The sequence below is a fragment of the Cavia porcellus genome, unplaced genomic scaffold (assembly GCF_034190915.1).
Source record: "Cavia porcellus strain 051 isolate PalLab524CR breed Dunkin Hartley unplaced genomic scaffold, mCavPor4.1 scaffold_14, whole genome shotgun sequence".
NCBI classification, from domain to species: domain Eukaryota; kingdom Metazoa; phylum Chordata; class Mammalia; order Rodentia; family Caviidae; genus Cavia; species Cavia porcellus.
In genome coordinates, this window is record NW_026947497.1 from 44,378,587 (window position 1) to 44,400,636 (window position 22,050).

The 22,050-nt window shown below is 39.0% G+C and overlaps 1 protein-coding gene across 6 annotated transcripts in view; it reads right to left on the reverse strand.

Moving 5' to 3' along the window:
* Lrba (LPS responsive beige-like anchor protein) overlaps window positions 1-21,754 on the reverse strand; it is a 662,281-nt gene extending 640,527 nt beyond the window's left edge. For 5 of the 6 annotated variants that reach the window (XR_010039211.1, XR_010039212.1, XM_003476894.5 and 2 more), the window contains exons 1-2: window positions 21,649-21,754; window positions 20,926-21,368 (exon numbers count right to left, since the gene is read on the reverse strand). Coding sequence is in view for 3 of the 6 variants with exons in the window: in XM_003476894.5 (XP_003476942.2) it covers window positions 20,926-21,141 (216 nt within the window). In the remaining 3 variants the exon portion in view is untranslated. Of the gene's footprint in view, window positions 1-20,925; window positions 21,369-21,648 lie in introns of those variants that run through there. The other variant, XM_063224393.1, reaches the window with a different exon arrangement.
* Between the last annotated feature and the right edge of the window lie 296 nt (window positions 21,755-22,050).

Genomic DNA, 22,050 nt, shown 5'->3' on the forward strand with positions numbered 1-22,050 from the left:
AGTGACTGCTGCCTGTGTGTCTGCCTCGTGCTGGGACAGGAGCTGGACACATTGAGCGCTCCAAGGTACACTCACTCATGCTTTCAGCCCGCTTCTCCGGAGGCTACCAACATGAATGGTAAGCTACCTCTTCCTTTACTCAAAGAGGACACAGACTTAAGTCTGCACAGCTTCTGACAACAAAGGCTATCCCATCGAAGTAAGTTGTTAGTTAACTCAGTCCTCTATGCCCTTGGTTCTTTCCATTTTTGTAACAGCTTTCATGAAATACAATCCACGTGCTATCTACAATATACCCTTTTAAAGGGTGAAATCAGTGGGTTTCAGTGTCTTCAGTTCCCACAACAGCCACTATTATCTAATTCTACAACATCTCCATCATCCTACAGAAAACCATGTTTTAAGTAACTAGCATGCTATAATTTACATGTTTTATTTCATGACATATGATACAATTCATAACAGAGACAACCCTAATGCAACACAGAACTATGGTACCATATAATCATCAACCTCTGGGCTCCTCAGCCAGCAGAGCGTACTAAACTATGTTCTGAAATAGGGCTGGGGATTTAGCACAGTGGCGTAAGCGCCTGCCTGGCAAGTGCAAGGTCCTGAGTTCAATCTCCAGTACTGAAAAAAAAAAAAAAAAAAAAACATAAACTATGTTCTGAAATAAAATATGGACAGATCTAGGAAAGCAAGACCGTGAATATAGTAAAAGGGAAGGGGTGAATTAGTATAGCAAGTGCTTACAAGTCAATCAGTGAAAGTCACAAAAGTATCATGTTAATTCTTCCTTCTACTGAGGACAACAAACATATTAGGAAAACAATATAAGATACCAACCTACCTTGTGGTAACTGAAAAGAAAGATTTCACAGGCGCATCTACTTGTGCTGCGCTGTCAAGGAAGCCACTGATTTAAAAAAAAAAAAAAAAGCACAGAGATTCCAAGGAAAAAAAGCAGCAGCCCAAGAAGAGAAGGGGAACCAGTTCCACCTTTTCCATAGGTAGAAAGAAAAAGAATCGCTATGGAATTTCCACTTAATAAAAGATAAAAAAAAAAATAGGATGTGGCAAGCTACAAACAATATACCCTGTGGGGCCAGAGAGCAGAGAAAGCAACTGAAAACAGGCTCATTAGAGTCAAAATCTGACAGTCCTCAGGCAAAATTATTCTTCACATTTTGTTTCACACCAAATTTTCACATTTTCATTTTTTAACACCAAGTACATTTATTAGAAAAGAAAAAAGTAATAAAATATCCTCATCACATTTTTAAGTTTATACAGGTTGGGTTTTCCCCACCCATAACCAACTAATTAGCATTTTTCACCAAAAATAAGACCTTAAATTATCCACAGTTCACGAGCAACAGCTCTTGCGGCAATGACAGGAGGCAAAACAGAAATACATAAAGTCATTCTCAAAGCTGGAATTATAATAAAATACTTGGGAAATTACTCAAAATCCCTTAAACTTGCTGATGATACAGTAGATGTAGTATGCCCCAAAGGATGCATAAAACTCTCCACCAGATAGAATAAAAGGACCAATTATTGTGTACTCATCTTACTAAAAACAACCCAAATCAGTATTACCCTACATTAGACTATTAGATTTCTTTCTCAAATACACAAAACTAATAAAGTCAAACACTTTGTATAAAGAAACAGTGACCTCAGACAATTTTAAACCCAAAATCTTTTGAGGAGACAAGTAGAATTGTCACCACTGCGAGACACTGGCTGAATCTGTAACTAAGCACCATATCGCAGGCACTATCTCATCAAGCCTGCATGGACATGTGGGTATGCGTGCGTGCATGCATATTACTAGGGTCTGAACAGGTCTGCTCTAACCCTGAGCTACATGTTCAACACATTTTTATTTTCTCTATTTTGAGACAGTGTTCAATATATTCCCAGGCTGGCCTCCAATATACAAGCCTCCTCCGCCAGTCTCTCAAGAGCCTGGGATTACAGGCATGTGCCACCACACCCAACTACTATCTTCTTGATTTCATATATAAATCTTGGCAGTAGATTTAAGACTCCAAGAAATTGTTCCCCAGAGTTTATTAGCTAATCAAACAGAGCCAAAGGGAACACACTAAAAGATGCTAAATATCATTAAAGTGACATATGGAAAAGGTGAAAACGATAGTATAAGCTGGCTGATCGGTATACAGCCTTATGTTTCCATGTATGTCCAAGATGTTCTGTGGCACATTTTTTTTTTAAGAACAGTGACAGCAGGTCACTTCTTGTTTAGCTCCTTTAGTACTGAGGATTATACCTTCCCACGGTACTATATCCACAGCCCAAGTGAGATAGGGTCTCACCCAATGACTAACTCTCCCAAGCTTGCAGTCCCCCTGTCTCAGCTTCCCAGAATTCTGCATTACAGGTGTATGCCACCATACCTGGCTTAGTAAGTCAACGTTAAAAGCCCAAAAATGAATTTTTAACAGTTATTTACAACCTCTGGAGGAGGAGCAAGTAACAGCATTAACTCAGTACCTATTAGATATTTTAACATGTAAGAATTCTAAGACAGAATCAGCCCTATCTTATACAAAAGAAATCTGAGAATAAGAAAGGATTGGGGAGGAGTCTTTGGGGCAGGAGTTGTTTTTTGTTTTTGCTCAAGCTCATAAAGCAGCTGAACTGAAAGTCACAACTAAAAAACAGAGGCAGGAAGAGAAAGGGACAGCAGGAAAAAGGCAGGCAGGCAGGCAGGCAAGTAAGATAGTAAAGGAAAATGACCCCTGCACTAATACAGTAAGCAAAAAACAAAAATCAGAGAAATATAATTTCTAGAAAAGTCCACAAGGTAAAAAAGATTCCAATGAAAACATTCAAAGACAAATATTCCATGAAAAAGAGAAAAATACAAAAATCTAGCCATTCGTGCCAGCACACACCTGTAACCCAACACTCTGGAGACTAAAGCAGGAGGACTGACCCAAGTTCAAGACCACCCAAGCCATCTAGTGAGCCAGCCTGAACTACTAGTGAGACCCTGTCTCAAAAAACAAAACAACAAAATCTATAGCTATTCTCTAAGTCTTAAGTATTTTACCAACTCCTAAACGTATGACTCATATTTTGCAGTTATGAGCTGGGGATTTAGTTCAGTGCCATAAACATCCCCGCCTGGCAAGCACAAGATCGTGAGTTCGATCCCCAATGCCAAAAAATTAAAAATTAAAAAATATATTTCACAATTAATCCTTACTATATGCACTCTAAGTGTAAATATTTTGGGGACTGAAATCTAGAGGAAAAAATTCCATTTCTATCTTGCTATTAAGCTATGCCCACATGCATGTACACATATGCTCTCATGTACTCTGTGCACATATATATGTATGTACATATTACAGTGTTCCTAATTCTTTAAATTAAGCCATCAAATAAGAGCCAAAGGTGGTGCATGCCTGTAATCCCAGCACTCAGGAGGTTGAGGCAGGAGGATCAGTGTGAATTCAAGACCAGCCAGGGGTACAAAGTGAGCTCAAGGCCACCCTGAACTACACAGTGAGTCCCTGTCTCAAAAAGACCCAAAAAAAGAGTAAGTTAAAGCTATAAAAAAATGCTGTAACCTATGAAAGTGATATTTCATATTTATAGTCCAGAAGAACTTAGCAAAATTCACTATATTGTAAATTTATTTTATGAATAATATTTAAGCCTTCAGGGTTAAGAAAAACGTATACAAGTATTATAACTATGAAATTTCATTTTAAAGTACATGTAATCTGGGTGTGGTGGTCTACACCTATACTCCCAGCATTCAGGAGGCGAAGGCAGGTGAATCACTGTGACCTCAAGGCCAGCCTGAGCTACATAGTGAGTTTAAGACCACCTGGAAATGCTCACCTCTTTTCTGGTCACAGCTGGAAGCTCTAGGGCTAATGACTGCTGTAGCAGCTTGTAGGGCAAGATGAGACCTGCTGGAGACAATGGGCACCCTGGGGAAACTAGTTTCCTCACTGCCCCAGCTCATCCCTGTCCTTACAACAATGCTTTGTTGTCCTGAGCCCACCACAGTCATTACTACTGTTCCCAGAAACACTCACTGCCCATCACTAGCTGACCTTGACTCAGATATAATGAATAAACACCAAGGCCCCAGTCATCCCCACAAATAGCTGGTCATCCCAGATCTCTGCCTGCTCCTCTGTTTTGCCTCTTGCTCTTTCTTCCCATTCTGCAGCGCTGTTAACACTTGGCAGAAGAATGGGGACCCACTACAGAGGTCTCCAGTAACCGGCACTGTAAAAAAGTTGCAAATAAGAAAACAAAAATACAGCACATGCACTTACACTTCTAGCTAAATGGATGCACCTTGGGACCATACTCCTAAGTGAAATAAATCAGACACATATGTTCAATAGTGCATGGTTTCTCTAGTATGAGAAACCGAACACATAAAATAGGACCAAAATATATAATGGATACTGGGTAACAGGAAGAGAATGTTCAAATGAGAAAGGGAAAAAGGGATGGGGAAGGAAGAAAGGAAAGAAGGGACAAGAAAAAAAGAACAGAAGGAAAATACAGAAACAAAGTTTTTGTAAATAAGGAGGGGAAGAAGGGTTGAAGGGAGGGGACAAGGAATATGCGGAAAAAAGCAGCAGCAAGATATGTCATGGACAAGTACAAACTCCCTATGATAAATGTTATCATTATGTATATCTAAAATGTACCAACAAAATAAAGAGGTTTTTTAAAAAATTTAGAAAATAGAGCCAGGTGTGGTGGTACACTCCTGTAATCCCAGCACTCAGGAGGCTGAGGCAGGAGAATGGTTGCAAGTTCAAGACCAGCCTGGCCTACAAGGCCAGCCTGAAATGCATAGTAAGACTCTGTCTCAAAAAGACAAAAAAAAAAAAAAAAAAAAAAAAAAAAAAAAAAACCCTTAGAAAATAAAAATAAAAGTACATGGATCTCAAAAATGTTACTATAGCAGCACACATCTTTAACCCCAACACTCCTGGGAAGCTAAGACAGGAGGATCACAGATTCAATCCCAGCATGGGAAATTTAACAAATATTAAGAGCCTGCCTCAAAATAAAGGGGTGAGAAGGGGAACCTAGAGATACAGCTTATTGTGAAGGCCCCGGGTTGAACACCCAGTACTATAAAAAACAGAAAGTGCTGGCTTCCTTCTTTACATCTCAACTGAAAAAATCCTAGGTCCTTAATTTGTCCTATATAACAAATAGAAAAACACAAATTCTATTACAGATAAGTAGTTCTCAAAAAGAAACAATCAAGAACTCCAGATAAACAATGACAATCAGAATGACCTATAAGTTTAAAGAAAAAAAGCAAGAGAAAAATACACAAAAACTTTTGTCTGTAGTTAGGCCTAGTGGCATACACCTGCCACTATGGGAAGCTGAAGCAGAAAAATCATAAGCTCAAGCCCAACCTTGGCAACTTTGTGACTCAGCAATACCCTATCTCAAAATAAAAACCTAAGAAATACTAAAGGACTAGAACATAGCTCAGGGCAAAGGTCCTGGATTCAGTTTCCCGTACAAGTCACAAAATACATTTTTTGTCTCAAATGAAAAGAATTACAAAACTTAATTCACTAAACTGAAAGTCACCTGTACCCAAGTAAAGAAGAAATGCGTGAGACATTGGAGGAGGTAGGCTCAGAATCAGCACAGGCCTCATCAGAGGGCCTACCTTGATGTGTCCCAGAGCCTTGATTTCTTCAACTAGAAACTGAGGGTTAAACTATGTTCTTCCTTAGGTTCGTTCCAGCTATGACCCGGCAGGAAATGAAGAGACAAAACCCTGCTGTCATATACATAATAATCAATAGGAGGGCATAAAATGTTCAAGGACCAAAAAAAAGGAGAAAACTGTTTCAAGGACAGAAAGCTACATACAGAAAAGTACAGCCTATCATCAGTAGTTACTAAATTCAGGCCCCATAAGAGAACAGCACACAGCACCAAAATATCTGTGTAATTTTTAATTATATATGGGTAGAGTTAGCAAAGAATTTCACTTCAACCACAGAAACAACTGAATTCTCTTTTTCTGGCAGTACTGGAAATTGCACTCACAGCCTTCATTACATCATAGCACTTTTTATCTTGAGAGAGGGTCTTACTGATCACTAAATTGCCTAGGGTAGGCTCAGACTTGAGATCCCACTGCCTCACACTCAGTGTGCTGAGATTACAGGCATATGATTTACTTTTATACCTTAATTTTAAGGCAATATGCCTTAAAGCAAACAGCTCAAGACAACACTGTATCAAACTTAAGCAAATAATGTTATTGTATCTTTAATATGCCAGAAGTTGTTAGATATTACAGACTTTAAAAATACAGAAACAGCATCATCAGCAACACTGGGACAGAAAGAATATAAATACTGACTTGAAGCACACAGCACATTCATTTGCCCAACATGTACTTACTGAGCAGCTAGTTATGTGTAAGCCACTCTTCTAAGAAGTGCCGATAGGGGCAGTACACAAAAAAGAAAGTCCTCACCCCCATGGAGCATGTTCTAATGTAAGAAAATATAAGTGAACAAAACAGCTAATGGAGTAAACACTATGAAAAATAAAGCAGGAAATAAGAGATAGAGTGACAAGAGTTAGGCAAGGTAGAGTACACCTGTAATCTCAACACTCAGGAGGCAGAGGCAGGGAGATTGCCAGGAGTTTGAGGTCAACTTTGGCTACATAGTAAATTCAAGCTGGCTTGAACTACATAGTGAGGCTCTGTCTCAAAACAAGAAAAAAAAAAAACAACAGTGAAAGGAAGGAATGCACCATCCAGGTAGGGAGGAAAGTTTATCCAATAAAGTGACACTTGAACAGAGACCTTTAAGGGAAAGAACAGGGTAGTCACATAGAGAACAGAAAGACACTCCTGGCTTCTTAAAAACATAAATAGCAGGCAAACCAAAGACTGTATTTTTCATTGGTGGTTGGGCTGAAAAAAGAAATGACAGCAAAGCGGATCGGTATGCAGAGTTCCTGTGGACACAGCAAGGCTGCCAGGAGGAAGAGGCAGAAGAGGTGGAGCAGAGTGCCGGCAGGGGCATTCACCTCTCCATCCGGGCAGGAGAAAAAAGAGCAAGCCACTCTCCAACTCCCCTTAGGCTGCTTTGGCCACAGACTCCACACTTCCGTGGCTGTCTGAACAAACTCAAGCTGAAACAAGAAGCTTTCTTTCAAGAAGGCCTAAACTGCAAGAGACACAAGCAAGCATGAATCCAGCCAGAGGGCGCAGTGCACTTTAAACCTCAAAGCACACCTTTAGATAAGAACCTAAAGATATGATTTTTTTAAGATTCATAAAATGGTAAAGACACAAGCTCCCAAAAATCAGCAAGGCAAGCTTTTCAGAAAGACAACGCCAAGCTGGGCATGGTGGCACACGCCTGAAATTCCAGCATTCAGGAAGCTGAGGCAAGTGAATTGCCACAATTTCCAGGTCAGCCCAGGGGTTACACAGTGAGTTCAAGGCCAGCCTGAATTGCATAGTGAGATCCTGTCTGGGGGGAAAAAAAAAAAGTACACAATAAAAGGAGGCAGGTAGAATTATCAAATAAAAAGTATTAAAAGAGAATATTCTGGGTCAGGGGTTTAGCTAGGCAGCAGAAGCACCTGTCTGGCAAGCACGAAATCAACAGTTTGATCCCTGGGGCCAAAAAAAGAAAAGAAAAGATTCTACTTTAAAGACCACACAGATTTCAAAAATTTATAAAAACACACTCACAGAAAGGAAAACCAAGATGACAGATTAGGCTATGGACTACACAGAGATAAATGAATTAAACTGGGAAAAAAGAGACTGAAAATATGAAACATCAGGAGTTGTAAAACAATGAGAATAATCCACATATTATGTATCAGGAGTTTCAGAATACAAACAAAATTTTAAGATAGTTATTCATGAGAATTTTCCAGAAAACATGAAAAATTTACGCTAGACAAGTTACCAAAAAATACAGGACCCCCGGGGTCAAAGAAAAAAATCCTGAAAGAAACTAGAAAGACAGATTATCTGTGCAGTCAAGCAATTAGAATGTCAACAGTCAAAATTCCAATAACAAGAGAGTAGAGGGGAGCTAAAATCATATTTCAAAATACTGTAGTAAGAAGAAGTGATCATTAACTAGAATTCTGAACCCAAGCTGGGCATGATGATGTATGCCTATAATACTAGCTACCAGGGAGGCTGAAGCAGGAGAATTACAAGTTTAAGGCCAGCCTGGGCAATTTAAGAAGACTCATAATGAATATAGAATCAAAAATCCTCAATAAGATACTGACAAACAGAATGCCGCAAATCAAGAAGATTGTACACCATGACCAAGTGGAATTCATCCCAGGGATGCAGGAGTGGTTCAACACAGGCAAATAATAAATGTAATCCACCATATCAACACAGCCAAGGACAAACACATGATCATCTCAATAGTGCAGAAAAAGCTTCTGATAAAGTCCAGCAGTCTTTCATAATTAAAAAAAAAAAAACCTACAGAAAAGCTGGAATAGAGGATATTTTTCTCAATCTGATAAAAGCATCTCTGACAAACCAATAATCAACATCACAATAAATGCCCAAAAACTGGAAGCTTTCACTCTAAAATTAGGAACAAAACAAGGATGTCAACTGTCTCCACTCTTATTCAACATAGTCCTGAAAACTTTAGCTGAAGCAACTAGATAAGAGAAAGAAATAAAAGGAATAAAGATAGGAAAGAAAGAAGTTAAACTATCATTATTTGCAGAAGACATGACACTCTACTTAAAAGACCCCAAAAACTCCACCAAAAGACTTCTAGTTTTAATAAGTAAATTCAGTAACCTAGTTGGTAACAAAGTCAACACTCAAAAAGCAATAACCTTCCTGTACACAATAACAAACTCACTGAGAGAAAAATCAGGGAAACAATATCTTTTACAATAGCGTCCAAAAAAAATGAAATATATAGGAATCAATCTAACAAAGGATATAAAAGATCTCTACATTGAAAACTACAGTACTCTGAAAAAGGAGATTGAAGAGCATACTAGAAAATGGAGAGATACTACATGTTCTTGGGTAGGAAGACCCAATATAGTGAAAATGGCCATACTTCCAAAACTGTTACACAGATTCAATGCAATCCCAATCAAAATTCCAATAGCATATCTCACAGAATTACAGAAAACAATTCTAAAATTCATCTGGAACTAGAAGAGACCTAGATTAGCAAAGAACATCCTAGGCAACAAAGACAAGATGGGGCATCACAATCCCTGACATGAAATTATATTACCAAAAAAAAAAAGGAAATTATATTACAAAACTAATGTGATAAAAAAAAAAACCAGACCCAAAGATCAATGGAGTAGATTAGAAGATACAGAATCAACTCCAGACACAGTAGCCCACCTTATCTTTGACAAAGGAGCCAAATATTCACTGGAAAACAGACAGTCTCTTTAATAAATGGTACTGGAAAAACTGGCTCTACACATGCTGAAGATTAAAGCTGGACCCATGTCTTTCACCATGTGCTAAGCTAAAATCAGAATGGATCAAAGATCTTAATATGAAAACAGAAGCATAAAATCTGCTGGAAGATAGAGTAGGTAAAACTCTCGAAGACACTGGTGCAGGCAAAGACTTTATGAACAAAATCCCAATTGTACAGGAACTACCAAAAAGATCAACAACTGGGATCTCACCCTACTGAAAAGCTTTTGCACAGCAAGAGAAACCACCAACAAAGTGAAGAAACAACCTACAATGTGGAAGAAAATGTTTGCCAGGTGTTCCTCAGAGTAAGGATTACTATTGAGAACATATAAAGAACTCAAAAAACTCAGTCCTCCCAGATTTAAAGACCTAATAAACAAATACAAACAGCAAATAAATACGTGAAAAAATGTTCAACATCACTGGTCACTTGAGAGATGCAAATTAAAACAACACTGATATTCCACCTCAGTGGAATGGCCATTATCAAGGAATCAAGCAATAATAAATGCTCAAGGGGTTGTGGGGAAAAAGGAACCCTTCTCCACTGTTTTTGGGAATGCAGACTGGGGCAACCACCGTGGAGATCCCTCAAAAAACTAGTATTGGAGGTCCCATTCAACCCAGCTATTTCCTTGCTGGATATTTTCCCAAAAGAATTTTTTAAAACACCATACTACAGTGACAATGTGCACCCATGTTTAGAGAAGCACAGTTTGTAATAGCAAGATCTCAGAAACAACCTAAATGCCCATCAACTGAGGAACTGATAAAAAGATGTGGTATTTTTATGTACTGGAATACTACTCAGCCATAAAGAGGAATAAATTGAACACATAGCTAAATGGATGCAACTGGAGTACATACTCATTACTGAAATAAATCAGACACACATGTATAAACACTGTAGTGTTTCATTAGTGTGAGAAGCAGAAAGAAAAAACATGTATATGTGTATGTATATAAAAAAAGTTAAGATAATTATACTACTGATTTCTCTGAGTTCACTGAAAATAAAGGTTTGTGCTGACATTGTTCTGACAAATATCTTGTCTTGTGCTCTGGGTTAATGATTTGGGGATGACAATATGCAATGTGTGTACCATTGTTGCCCCGATAGATGTGTTTTGAAATTTTCTAGTCTGTTTTTTTCTTTTTCTTTTTCCTCTTCCTTGTCTTTTCTTTTTATCCTTGAAATAAAATGGATTTTAAAAGAAAATAAGAAGCCGGGCATGGTGGCTCACGCCTATAATCCCAGCACTCGGGAGGCTGAAACAGGAGGATCACTGCAAGTTTGAAACTAGCCTGAGCTACAAAGTGAGCTCAAGCCCTGTCCAAACTGCATAGAGAGATCCTGTCTCGAAAAAAAAAAAAGAATAAATGTTCTGTCAAACGTATATGTCAAAGAAGGAAGGATAAGCTCCAGGGTTAGTACCACAAATGATGATGCAAAGGTGAAAATTCCAGCAGAAACTTAGCCTGACTCGCATCCACATTGGCATGATTACTGATTCCATGATTCTTTCAACAACAAAGTTCCACAGGCTTTGAATGATCCTCCACCACCTTATTTGTCCCCTTTAGGTACTGTTATTTTCAGTCCAATTTTGTACAAGGCCTTATAACAAACACACACACACACACACACACACACACGAACTATGAGAATTGTAAGACATAAACTGAGTTAGTATGCAGCTCAGAAAACATGAGGCCCCTCAACATCACTGAAAATAAAAACCAGACAGCTTCAAAACAAATTGAGACACAAGTCCACCAAATGCTTTAGTCAATGTATTTTTAAAATATCCCAGTTAACACTTCTAGCCACAGGTGCTGCCTCCGCCAACCACTAACACGGAAGTTACCAACCATAAGGAAAATTACTCTGAAATTCTTTGGATTTATGCCTGCTTAGTGATTAATTTCACAGCAATGTAATTCAAGATAATGAAGTAGCAGTAAAGTTAATCATTTCATAATAGCTTTTATCATTTTAATAACTTTTACTCATGTTACTTATTTTACTTTGTTTTATAGCAGTCTCAATTGCCATCACATACCTTAATTCTTAAGTCTCCTTTCACCCTCCCCTTTCTCCATTTTAGAGAAAAAGAACCTCTTTAAGTTGATGTTTTGCTTTGTTTGAAATAGGATTTCACCTTGCAGTTCAGGCTGGCCTCAAACTCACTTTGTAACTTAAACTGGCCTCAAAGTTACAGCAATCCTCCTGCCTTGCCTGCTCGGAGTGCTGGAATTACAGGAGCAGACCACCACACCAAGACTACTTTGTTTCTAAACAAGGCTGGTATCTCGAATTGACTAATCACCATATTGCTATCAACATTTTTTAAGTTTGGCACATTAACACTAAACCAAGTTTTTACAAATGTTTTGTGTTCAAATATTTTATACATTTTTGAGCTCAGAGACATTTTTATTTCAGATATTGAAGCCCATAGATCATTTTTAAAGAACTGTATTATGGAACTTAGTATGTTCAAATTACTTCATGAGAAATAATTTGATTATTTAATCTACTTTTCATTATAAAAAAACAAAATCCAAACACCTCATTAGAGGTCAAATTATTTGAAATTGCCTAACTTTAAAGTATTTCATATAACTTATAAATTAAAAACATTGATAAAGTCACTATTCATTGAATAAAGATTTCCTTAGGCAAGGAGAAAAATCTTTCTAGTTCTTCAGCAACAGATTAGCTCTAACAAAGAACTCAAGACCACACAGCAAGGTTACATCTTCCTGAAAGAACAAATCCTTGGTAAGAAGTCTGACACCCTCCACTCTCTAAAGCCACAATTTCCACAGAACCTAAGTTATCAAAAGACCAATGGAAAGAGACAACTGAGAAATAAATGCAAAGGCCATGGCTGCAGAGACAGGATAAATCTTAGATCATGCACATGGAACTAGTCACATGAAAATAGTCATTTATTCCAGCTGGACTCATGGTGTGAAAAAAAAAAAAAAAAGAAAATAGTCATTTGGTGTCCAATATCCTATCCAAAAGAAGAATCAACAGTACAAACTGGCCTTGATAGCATAAACCTACAATCTCAGTTACTTGGGAATCTGAGGCAGGAGGATCCGAAATTCAAGCCCAGCCTGGTAAATTAGGGAGACTCTGTCTCATAAAAGGGCTGGGGATATAGTTCAAAGTGAAGGCCCTGAGTTCAGTCTCCAGTACAAAAAAAAAACCAAGAAACCACACCACAAAATACCCAATATGCCCTCTCTCAAACCTCTAGCAAAAAGAAGTTCTCTACTTCATTATGTGTATTTCAGTCACATAAATTACTTCTGGATGAATTCAATTAAGTCTCTGAAGAATCAAGATGATGCATTTATGTACACAAATGTTTTAATCTAAAACTAGCAATGTTTTATTAAATTTGTTAAGTCAGAATTTATGTCCTGTCAACAGCTCTTTTAAAACTGTTTTCCTTACCTTTTACTTTTGTGCATGTAACTTTCTTAACTGACACATGAGTTTAAGAAGCACAATACAGTAATTCAGTATAGAATGTAAAATCAAATCAGCATTATCATGTCCATATTCTTAAATATTTATCATTTTTTCAAATTCCTCATCTTTAGTAAATTGCCATAAACAATATAAATTCACCCTGCTGTGCTACAGAACCCTAGAAATTACTCCTCCTATTTTAGTACCTCTTATTCCACCTACCTTAATCTCCTCTCCATGTTTGTTTTGTTTTACTCTGCCTTGTTGGGGGAAGGCAGTTTGGGATTTTTTGAGTCTCACTGCGTAGTACAGGCTGGCCTGGAACTTGCTCACGTAACCCAGGCTGGCCTCAAAATCATGGCAATCTTCCTGCCTCAGCCTAACAAGTGCTGGGATTACAGGAGTATGCCACCACACTTGGCTTCCCCTCGTTTTTACTTTGTATTTTGTCCCAGTATCATTTAAATCAGTCACTACAAGGCAACCTTCATTTTTTGAATATATATCCCATTATATAAAAACTAATGAAAGAATACTACAGTAAAAGAAAGACGTACTGTAAGGGCCAGGGATTTAGCTTGGTGGTGTAAGTACCTGCCTGGCAAGTGCAAGGTCATGAGTTCGATCCCTGGAACAAAAAAAAAAAAACACTGGGAAGGCTGAGGCAGGAAGACTGCCATGAGTTGGAGACCAGGCAGGGCTATATAGTGGGTTCAAAGCTAGCCTGAATTGGGGCCAGGGATATAGCTCAGCAGCATAAGCACCTGCCTGGCAAGCAAAAGGTCATGTGTTCAATCCCTGGTATCAAAAAAAAAAGCTAGCCTGAACTAGCAAGACCCTGTCTCCAAAACAAAAAGAATACATTATATGATACTATTTGAAGATAAATTAATAAAACTGTTCTCCTAGATATAAAACAGACACAGAGATAACTTGAAATTGTGCAACAACACAAGTGAAATGGTGTACACTTATAATCCTAGCTAGTCAGGAAGCACTCCAGGAGCCTGACACAGGAGAATCTCAAATTCAAGGTCTGATTTGGTAATTAGCAACACTTTGTCTCAAAATAAAAAAGACTGGGGACATAGTTCAATGGCAGGGTACTTGCCAGCATAAGCAAGTCCTGGGTTCAGTTTCTTTATTTCTAAATTGCACAATAAAAAATGCAAGCTACTAACAAACATCTCAAGAAATACTAGAAAACAGTAAAAGAGATATGCCTTGGAGTTTTAACAACATAACTTTCACAAAAAAGAATAACAGGAATTGGCCTTCATTATACTTCATTTTATGGAAATATTCAAGATTTTCATTTAACAAACACTTTTAAGACACAGAATATAGCTATATTGCCCAGACTATGGAGAATTGCTCAAGGGACCCTCCTGCCTCAGCCTCTAGAGTGTTGACCCTAAAGGTGTACCACACCATACTGGGTTTTTATCAAAACTTTTAAAGTACCAAGCACTGTAAAATCACTGAAGATATAAAGATAAATCATTTTATGGTTCATCCATGCATAATGAAACAAAAATGCACTATGCATGTCTTTCCAAATACTTTCAAGAATATATGTGTGAGGGCCAGGCATTCCTCTCCTGGAATTCCAGCAGAGGCTGAAGCAGAACTGCAAGTTCAAGGCCACCCCTAGGCTACAAAGGGAATTGGAAACTAGCCAGAACTAGAGTGAGACTCTTGTCTCAAAAAAATAAATAGAAACAAGTAACCAGGCTTGGCTGCATACAGCTGTAATCCCAGCACTCCAGGAGTCTGACACAGGAGAATCAAAAAATCAACCCCAGTCTCAGCTTGAACAACTTACATGACTTAGCAAGACCCTGTCACAAAATAAAAAATGGAAAAAGAAAAGAAGGCCTGGGATGTGGTTTAATATGAAAAAGAAGAATGTACGTATAGAAAGAGTTGCTTAATAAAAATTAAACTGGATTAGCTCAGCTAAATCAATATGAGAAACCAAAAGCTTACTTAATTTCCTTTTCTATTAATTCTTTAAACAGAAGGGGAGAAAAATCCAGTTTTCAATTCCCAAATGATTTGTCAGTTTAAAACAAACCAATTCAAATAAAAATAAAACTGCATATCTACAAGGACCTAATTATCACTTCTATATTTTCTAAGGAACTACAAAATCTTTTGTTTGTTTGTTCTTTGTTTTGGTACCTGGGATGAACTCACAACCTTGAGTTTGAAAGGCAGGCACTTAGGCCACTGAGCTAAATCCCCAGCCCTGTGTTTGTTTTTTGGGGCAAAATCTCACTGTGTAGTTCAGGCTGGCCTTGAACTCAAGCATGTAGCTCAGGCTAACCTAAAATTTGTGACAATCCTTTTGCCTCAGCCTCCCTAGTGCTGAGATTATAGGCATGCGTCACCACACCAGGCTTGACTACAAAGTCTTTAAATTTCACCAAGTCACCTAAATTTCTTTTAGTTACCAACATTAACAATCTAACAATACTCACAAACCATACAAATGTTCACACTCTTGAACATAATTCTTCTTGAAAATTCAAAAGGAAAATATGCCTAAAGAAGCACATTAATAACCAATTTAAAAGGTTTACTCAAAAACCACAAAAAAGTCAATAGCAGCTACAAGAAACCTAAAGCAGAAGAATCATAATTTCAAGGCCAACCTGGGAAATTTATCAACTTAATAGGACTTTATCTCAAAAGAAAAAATAAAAGAGCTGGGCCTGTAACTCAGTATAAAGGCCCTGTATTCAATCCCATGTACAACAATAATTAATGTATGTATTATGTACAATTAGATTGTGGTAATGGCTGGAATACTATAAATTTACTAAAAATAATCAAATTGCATATGTAAAACAGACACTCTAGTTACACCAGGCAGCATGTTTTAATGGCCACAGCACTGCTGGCAATTAAATTAGTTTGGAACATTATGACACAGAGGCTCTCTCTCCAGAAATGTGAACAAAATACATGTGGGCCCAACTGCCACTGGCAGCCACAACATCACAACCATGAGTGGAATTAACAACAAATTGAAGCTGATATCATAGAAAGCACAGTGGAAGCAAAACAGAAATAGAAAGAAACTGGGTCTCAACTATGACTGTCTTACCCTACCCTCTGGACTGCCAGGCCAATGAACCTATGAATCCTTTTGGCTGTGCTCAAACCAGTTTGAGTTTTCTATTACAACATGAATTACATATTGGTAGGGGGAGGGTGTGGCTCATTAACTGGTATGTTTCTAGAATGTGTTACTTTTCATTGCAGAATGTACAGTAACAGGTACTGAGGAAAAAGTTCTGGTATGCATCAGAATAAAAACTTGTTGAATGATTATTTTTCTGGTAAAAGTTCATGTGAGAGTTTGAAAAGTAAACCCTGAATGAGTTTATGTGGCCCACACTTTTTTTTTTTTGGGGGGCCGGGGATCGAACTCACAGCCTCACACAGGCAGGATGCCACTGGGCTCATGTTACTACAGCTCACTGACTGATGCTTTTTTTTTTCCCCAGTACTAGGGATGGAAATCTAGGGCCTCTGCTCTGAGCCACCCCAGCCCTCTCTTTTTATTTTTTTTTCCCAGTACCAGGAATCAAACACAGGACCTTATACTTGCCAGGCAGGCACTTCTGCTGCTGAGCTACACCTCCAGCTGTTTCTTTTTATTTTTTTAATCTGTGACAGGGTCTTGCTATGTTGCTAAATTACGTAGGGTAGCTTTGAATCCTTCTACTTGCAATCCTTCTACCTCAGCCTTCCAAGAGTGCTGGGGGATGGGTGTGTGTCACCATGCTCTATAACAACTGCCTCTCTGGGTCCACAAAGTTCACTAGGTGCTCAGCCAACATGAACAGAATCTGTATGATCTGCTCATCTCCTACAGGTACTAAGGTTTTATATCACATAGTGTTTAGCAGAACATATGTCAAATACAATATGAGGGTTATAAAAAATATTGTCTTTTAAACTGTAATATTTTAATTAAAAACATTTTTTTGTTTAATTAAACAAAAAAATCCTGAAAATGTGGAAATGGAAAACACTATTTTTCACTTACACAGCACTGAATATCTTTAAATAGAAACCTCCAGAAACATGCCCACATGTTAATTATTCTGGGCCCAAAAATTAGACACATTATTTCAACCATGCACAAAATAATTTCAAATCACAGCAAGAAAAATGTAATGGCCAGGCATGATGGCACACACCTGTAATCCCAGCATTCAGGAGGTTGAAGCAGGAGGATTCCAGCCTGGGCTACAAAGTGAGTTCAAGGCCAGCCTGAACTGCATAATTAAGACTCTGGCTCAAAAAGACAAAAAAAGTAAAAGTTGATCCACAGTTTGAAGTAATTGAAGACTAGTATACGACTAATCAAAGTCCATAAATATAAAACAGAGTTCTAAGAGAAATTACAAGATGAGTAGTAAATTTCATAGGAATTTTTAAGAGAATAAAGGCAAGCTACATTAACAAACTTGGAAGGCAGCATTTTATACAGACAGACCTCTGGAGTAGTTCTAGGTCTCTTCCACTTACTATGGCGAGGCGAAGTCATTTAATTTTAACAATGCAGATTTATTATATAAGCAGCTAGTACTTAATCAGTATTTTACTGATCTGTAGGACATTTCTAGTGGGGCAGCAGCATGAGCCTGTAGTCCCTGTTACTTGGATGGGCTGATGCAGGGAGATAGTAAAGAAAGGACACACATAAAGATTAAGTGATACTGATAATTTACTAGTTCATCAAATTAAATGATAGTTTCAGGGGACTCACATTGTTACACTGTTTCATGGCTTTTTGGGGTTTTTTTTCTAGTTTTGGTTTTTGGTCTGGGTATCTTACTTTTCACAATTTGAAAAGTTTCGCTTTTAAAACAACTTAATATCAAACTTTATGCATGACTTGAAAAACATTTTTTACTTCTAAAGTCTTTTTAATATGTGCTCCCTTCAGCAGCACATATACTAATAAATTTTTGTTAGCTACTTAAATGTTAACTTTAAAAAATAAATAAATAGGGGCTGGGGATTTAGCTTAGCGGCATAAGCGCCTGCCTTGCAAGCAGGCAGTCGTGAGTTCGATCCCTGGTACCGATAAAAACGAAAAAGACCCAAAAAATAAATAAATAAATAAATAAATAAATAAATAAATAAATAAAATCCAATGGCTTCTCCATTAGCACTTAGCAGGACCAATGATGCTGTATGCTCACATTGGGCAAAGCAATGTCTAAAGTACAAGCACTTAGAGAAGCAAACAACTACACTGACTCATGAGTTAAGATATATTCTGAAAAGACAGTTATTCTAAGAGTCAAACTGTAGGCAAGCTACTTAATCTTGCAGAGATGAATTAAAATGAATGTATTAAAAGAACTGTTCAGAGAAGCATTAAATAATGTATGTAAAACACCTGGCCCCTGGCAACATCTTTATAAAAATCATTACCTAGCCATACATGTACAAACCTGTAATCCCAGCTACTTGGGAGACTGAGGCAGGATGATTGCCAGTTCAAGACCTGCTTGGGCAAATTAGACTCAAGAGAAGGGCTAGGATGTAACTAATGGTACAGCATCCTGGGTTCAGTCTCCAATAAACAAACAAAAAAATCTATTAGTTAATGTTGTTTCTTTCTTTGAGTAGAATTAAAATGAGCCTGACAGGAAATACTTAGGGGCAATACTAAAAGACTTAGATGAACTAACCCAACAGAGTCCCACTATTTCGGTTCTCATAGTTCTCTAAAGAGTGGCCAAGATCTCATATACGGATCACTGAAAGTACTGTAAGGGCCAATGGAAGACAGGAACTACTATCTAGTCCTCTCAGCAACTTTCCCTGCCCTATCAGACAAGAGAAAGGGGGTGAGAGAAGGTGTCTTCAGATTCTCCCTCATCTTGAAAACAGTCACCTACTGCTCTGCAAACAGACAACTTCAAAAGCCTTAGCCAGTGACCTTAAAATCTCTACCAGGCCTACCCGTCTAGCAGCATATAAGCAAACCATTACTACAGAACTCAGATTTTTTTAAGGTAAAAATACAAGTGACTCATGTTTGGTCATCCACCCCCACATCGCACATTCTAAAGAACAGAGAAATTGGAATCCTTCTGCAAAAGAATGTTGTACTTTCATACACAAACAACTAATTACATGCTAGATCACTGCCACAGATTTCTGTTTCTCATTCAAGGCACGTAAGTTTAGAAAAAGGAAAAAAAAATTGGAAAGAAAAGTTTTTCAGACTATTCTGAGATAAAGGTAGAGATCAATTTGCAGTTTATTTCCTTGAGACTCACTGGTGAGAGCCCCAATCACATACGAGATCCCCAAAATGTTGATAATTAATGAAGTTGGATGATGGATAGCAGAAATCAGTATACTATTTACATATATTGGGCATTTCTGTAATACATAGTTTGAATGTGTATGTGCCCATGTCTGTGAATACATCAATCCCTAATACAGTAGTCAGTAGAAAAATGTAGCAATGCCTTAAGTCATATTTCAAAGTGAGTGAATTCTAACTAGGTACTTTCTGATTTGAGAAGCTGCATTGCAAATGACCAGACTAGCAAGAAAGAATGAAAGAAATAATTAACTGCCCTGGAATAAAATAAGCCTAACCTTGAAAACATACAGGTAAAGGGAAAAGTTGCTAAATGGTTACTACAAGTACAGTATTGTACATTCATTTTTTGTGCTGTCATCTTCTAACACAAGCTGAGTAGAAGAGGGATGAGTACTGTAATTTTAAGGCCAAAATTCCCTTGATTCTTTAAATTGATGAGCAACAGAAGTTGGAATAAAAGAAATCTTTAAAATCTCCATTAAATATAATAACTATTTCTAAGAATGGAATACAGAAAAATGGAAACTATCCACGCCTTTGAAAAAAGCAATCATAGAGAGTGCCGCTGGACCAGATCTTAATCGGAGGACGCTGGCTGCAAAGTGCTGGGCTGGGAGACTTCCACATAATCACTCTCTCCTCCTGGAGAGGAGGGATGGGTACAGAACTTGGGACTGGCCTGAAATGCCATGGAGGCAGAAAGCAGCCTGGAATGTGGGAACCCCTTTCCTGGTTTTGTACTAGGAGGACACTAAACGTGTTAATTCTGAGGTCAGAGGCCAAGAGCACTTTTCACCATAATTTAATTTCTTTCTCTATAAATACTAAACGTAAAAAAAATCATAGTTATAGTAATATAATCAACTTTTAATGACCGAGCATGTTTTACTACTACTAGTAGACAGGAACTTCCAAAGACAAAGATTGCACGGTAACTGCCTCAACACTTTCTCACAAGAGTAAGTCAATTTTCACAAGATTACTTTAAACATAAACCTAAACTCACCCCGAAATTTCTAAAAATAAGCTACCAAAATGTTCAAGTAAATACTAATTTGCAACAATTATTGGCGCTTTCATTAGCACTATGAAGAACTGTGCTTAAATCTTAATATAGCAAGACAAAACTTCCGCAGACTCAAACATTAGTATTTCTCAAGTTCATAAAAAGGTCACAAGAACTTACTTAAAATATTGAAGAGAAACGCAGGCTTGAACATATACATGCCAAGGAAAAAATAAAAATTACACTTAACTCCTCCACTGGAGCCCTCCTCACCCCCAAATGACTTCCACAGCAATATTCCTGTAGCATAAAAGTTATCTGTTCGCTTTCACAAAACTCGGAGCATCAGTCTTTACATAATACTCTTTAAATTGAAAAATACAAGAAATTCTTTCATTTAAGTCAAATGGAATTTTGTGTTTGTATCCATGGGGGAAAAAAAGCCATCCTGAGTCCGTGTAAAGCACATGACTGCAGCTTTAACGTCTTGAACACCAACTCATGGAGAAAAGTATATGCTTATAAAACATTTACCTACTTACCAAGTTAAAGACAGTTTCCACAATATCCCTATTGGACACTTCTCCAACTTCCACCAACCCGGTCAGCACCGCAAATTTCATTCTGATGCCCCTGATGGGGAGCCCGGGCTTCAAGGACAAAGCACCCCCTTCCACAAGGGTTTCTTCTTTCCCTCCACCTTCCCCGTCATCACCTGTTGGTGGCGGGGAAGGGACGCGATTGTCTTCACTAGCCATTGCTAGTTCAGGAGAAAGGACAACTCGGAGTCACCCCTGGGACAGCGACAGCTCCACTAGTAATAAGCACAACACACGCAACGCCGAACGGAAAGGGTCCCTCTTCCAACTCGCGGAGAAACCCAAAAGCGGTAGAGGTGGCAAGTCCTTGGCGTCGCCCTCCTCTCGAAGAGTACAGTATTTGTCCAGTGTCTCTCTCTCCCCGACGCTGACAACAACGCCAAACCCTATTGGAAGATTAAACACATGTTAGATCGGCTAGGTTCTGTTTGGGAAGACTAGGGGGTGAACGAAGGGGAAATATTAACTGTCCGTCGAACAAGTTGGGAGAGGCTCTGCTCCCCACTGTCCGTGCGGGAAAGGCGGTCCGCGGCCCGCGCAGTTCCCTCCCCGCCGCACTCCCGCAGCTCCAGCGCCGCGCGGTCGCCCGCACAGGTGCACGGAAGGGCATTCGCGGCGGGGACAGGGGCGCAGGGACCTCCAACCGACTCCGACGCTGCCTCTCACCCAGCTATTCGGACTCATCCGCGCCCCGGCCCGGGATCGGGAGCGCCCAGCCGGAGGTGGCGGCGGAGATCCAGGGCAGGGACGGCCGGGGGCGGGGACGGCGACGGGCCGCGCGGCCCAGGGGGAGGAGCGCGGCACCTGCGCTCGGCGTGGGGAGAGGGGTGTGTGTGTACGGTGGAAGGCGGGAGGGAGGCCGGGCAGGCGACGGGACAGCCCGCCAGAGCCGAACGGCCGGACAGCGCGGAGAGGAGGGAATGAAACAGGCAGGGCGGGGAGGTCGGCGCACCTGGTCGCAGCCTCCAAGTTTCCCTAGTCCGCTCCCCAGGAGTCCGCGGCCGCCCACAACTCCACGGGGTCTGGCCCGCCCCGCCTCTGCGCTCAGCTTTTGCAAAAGCTGGCGCT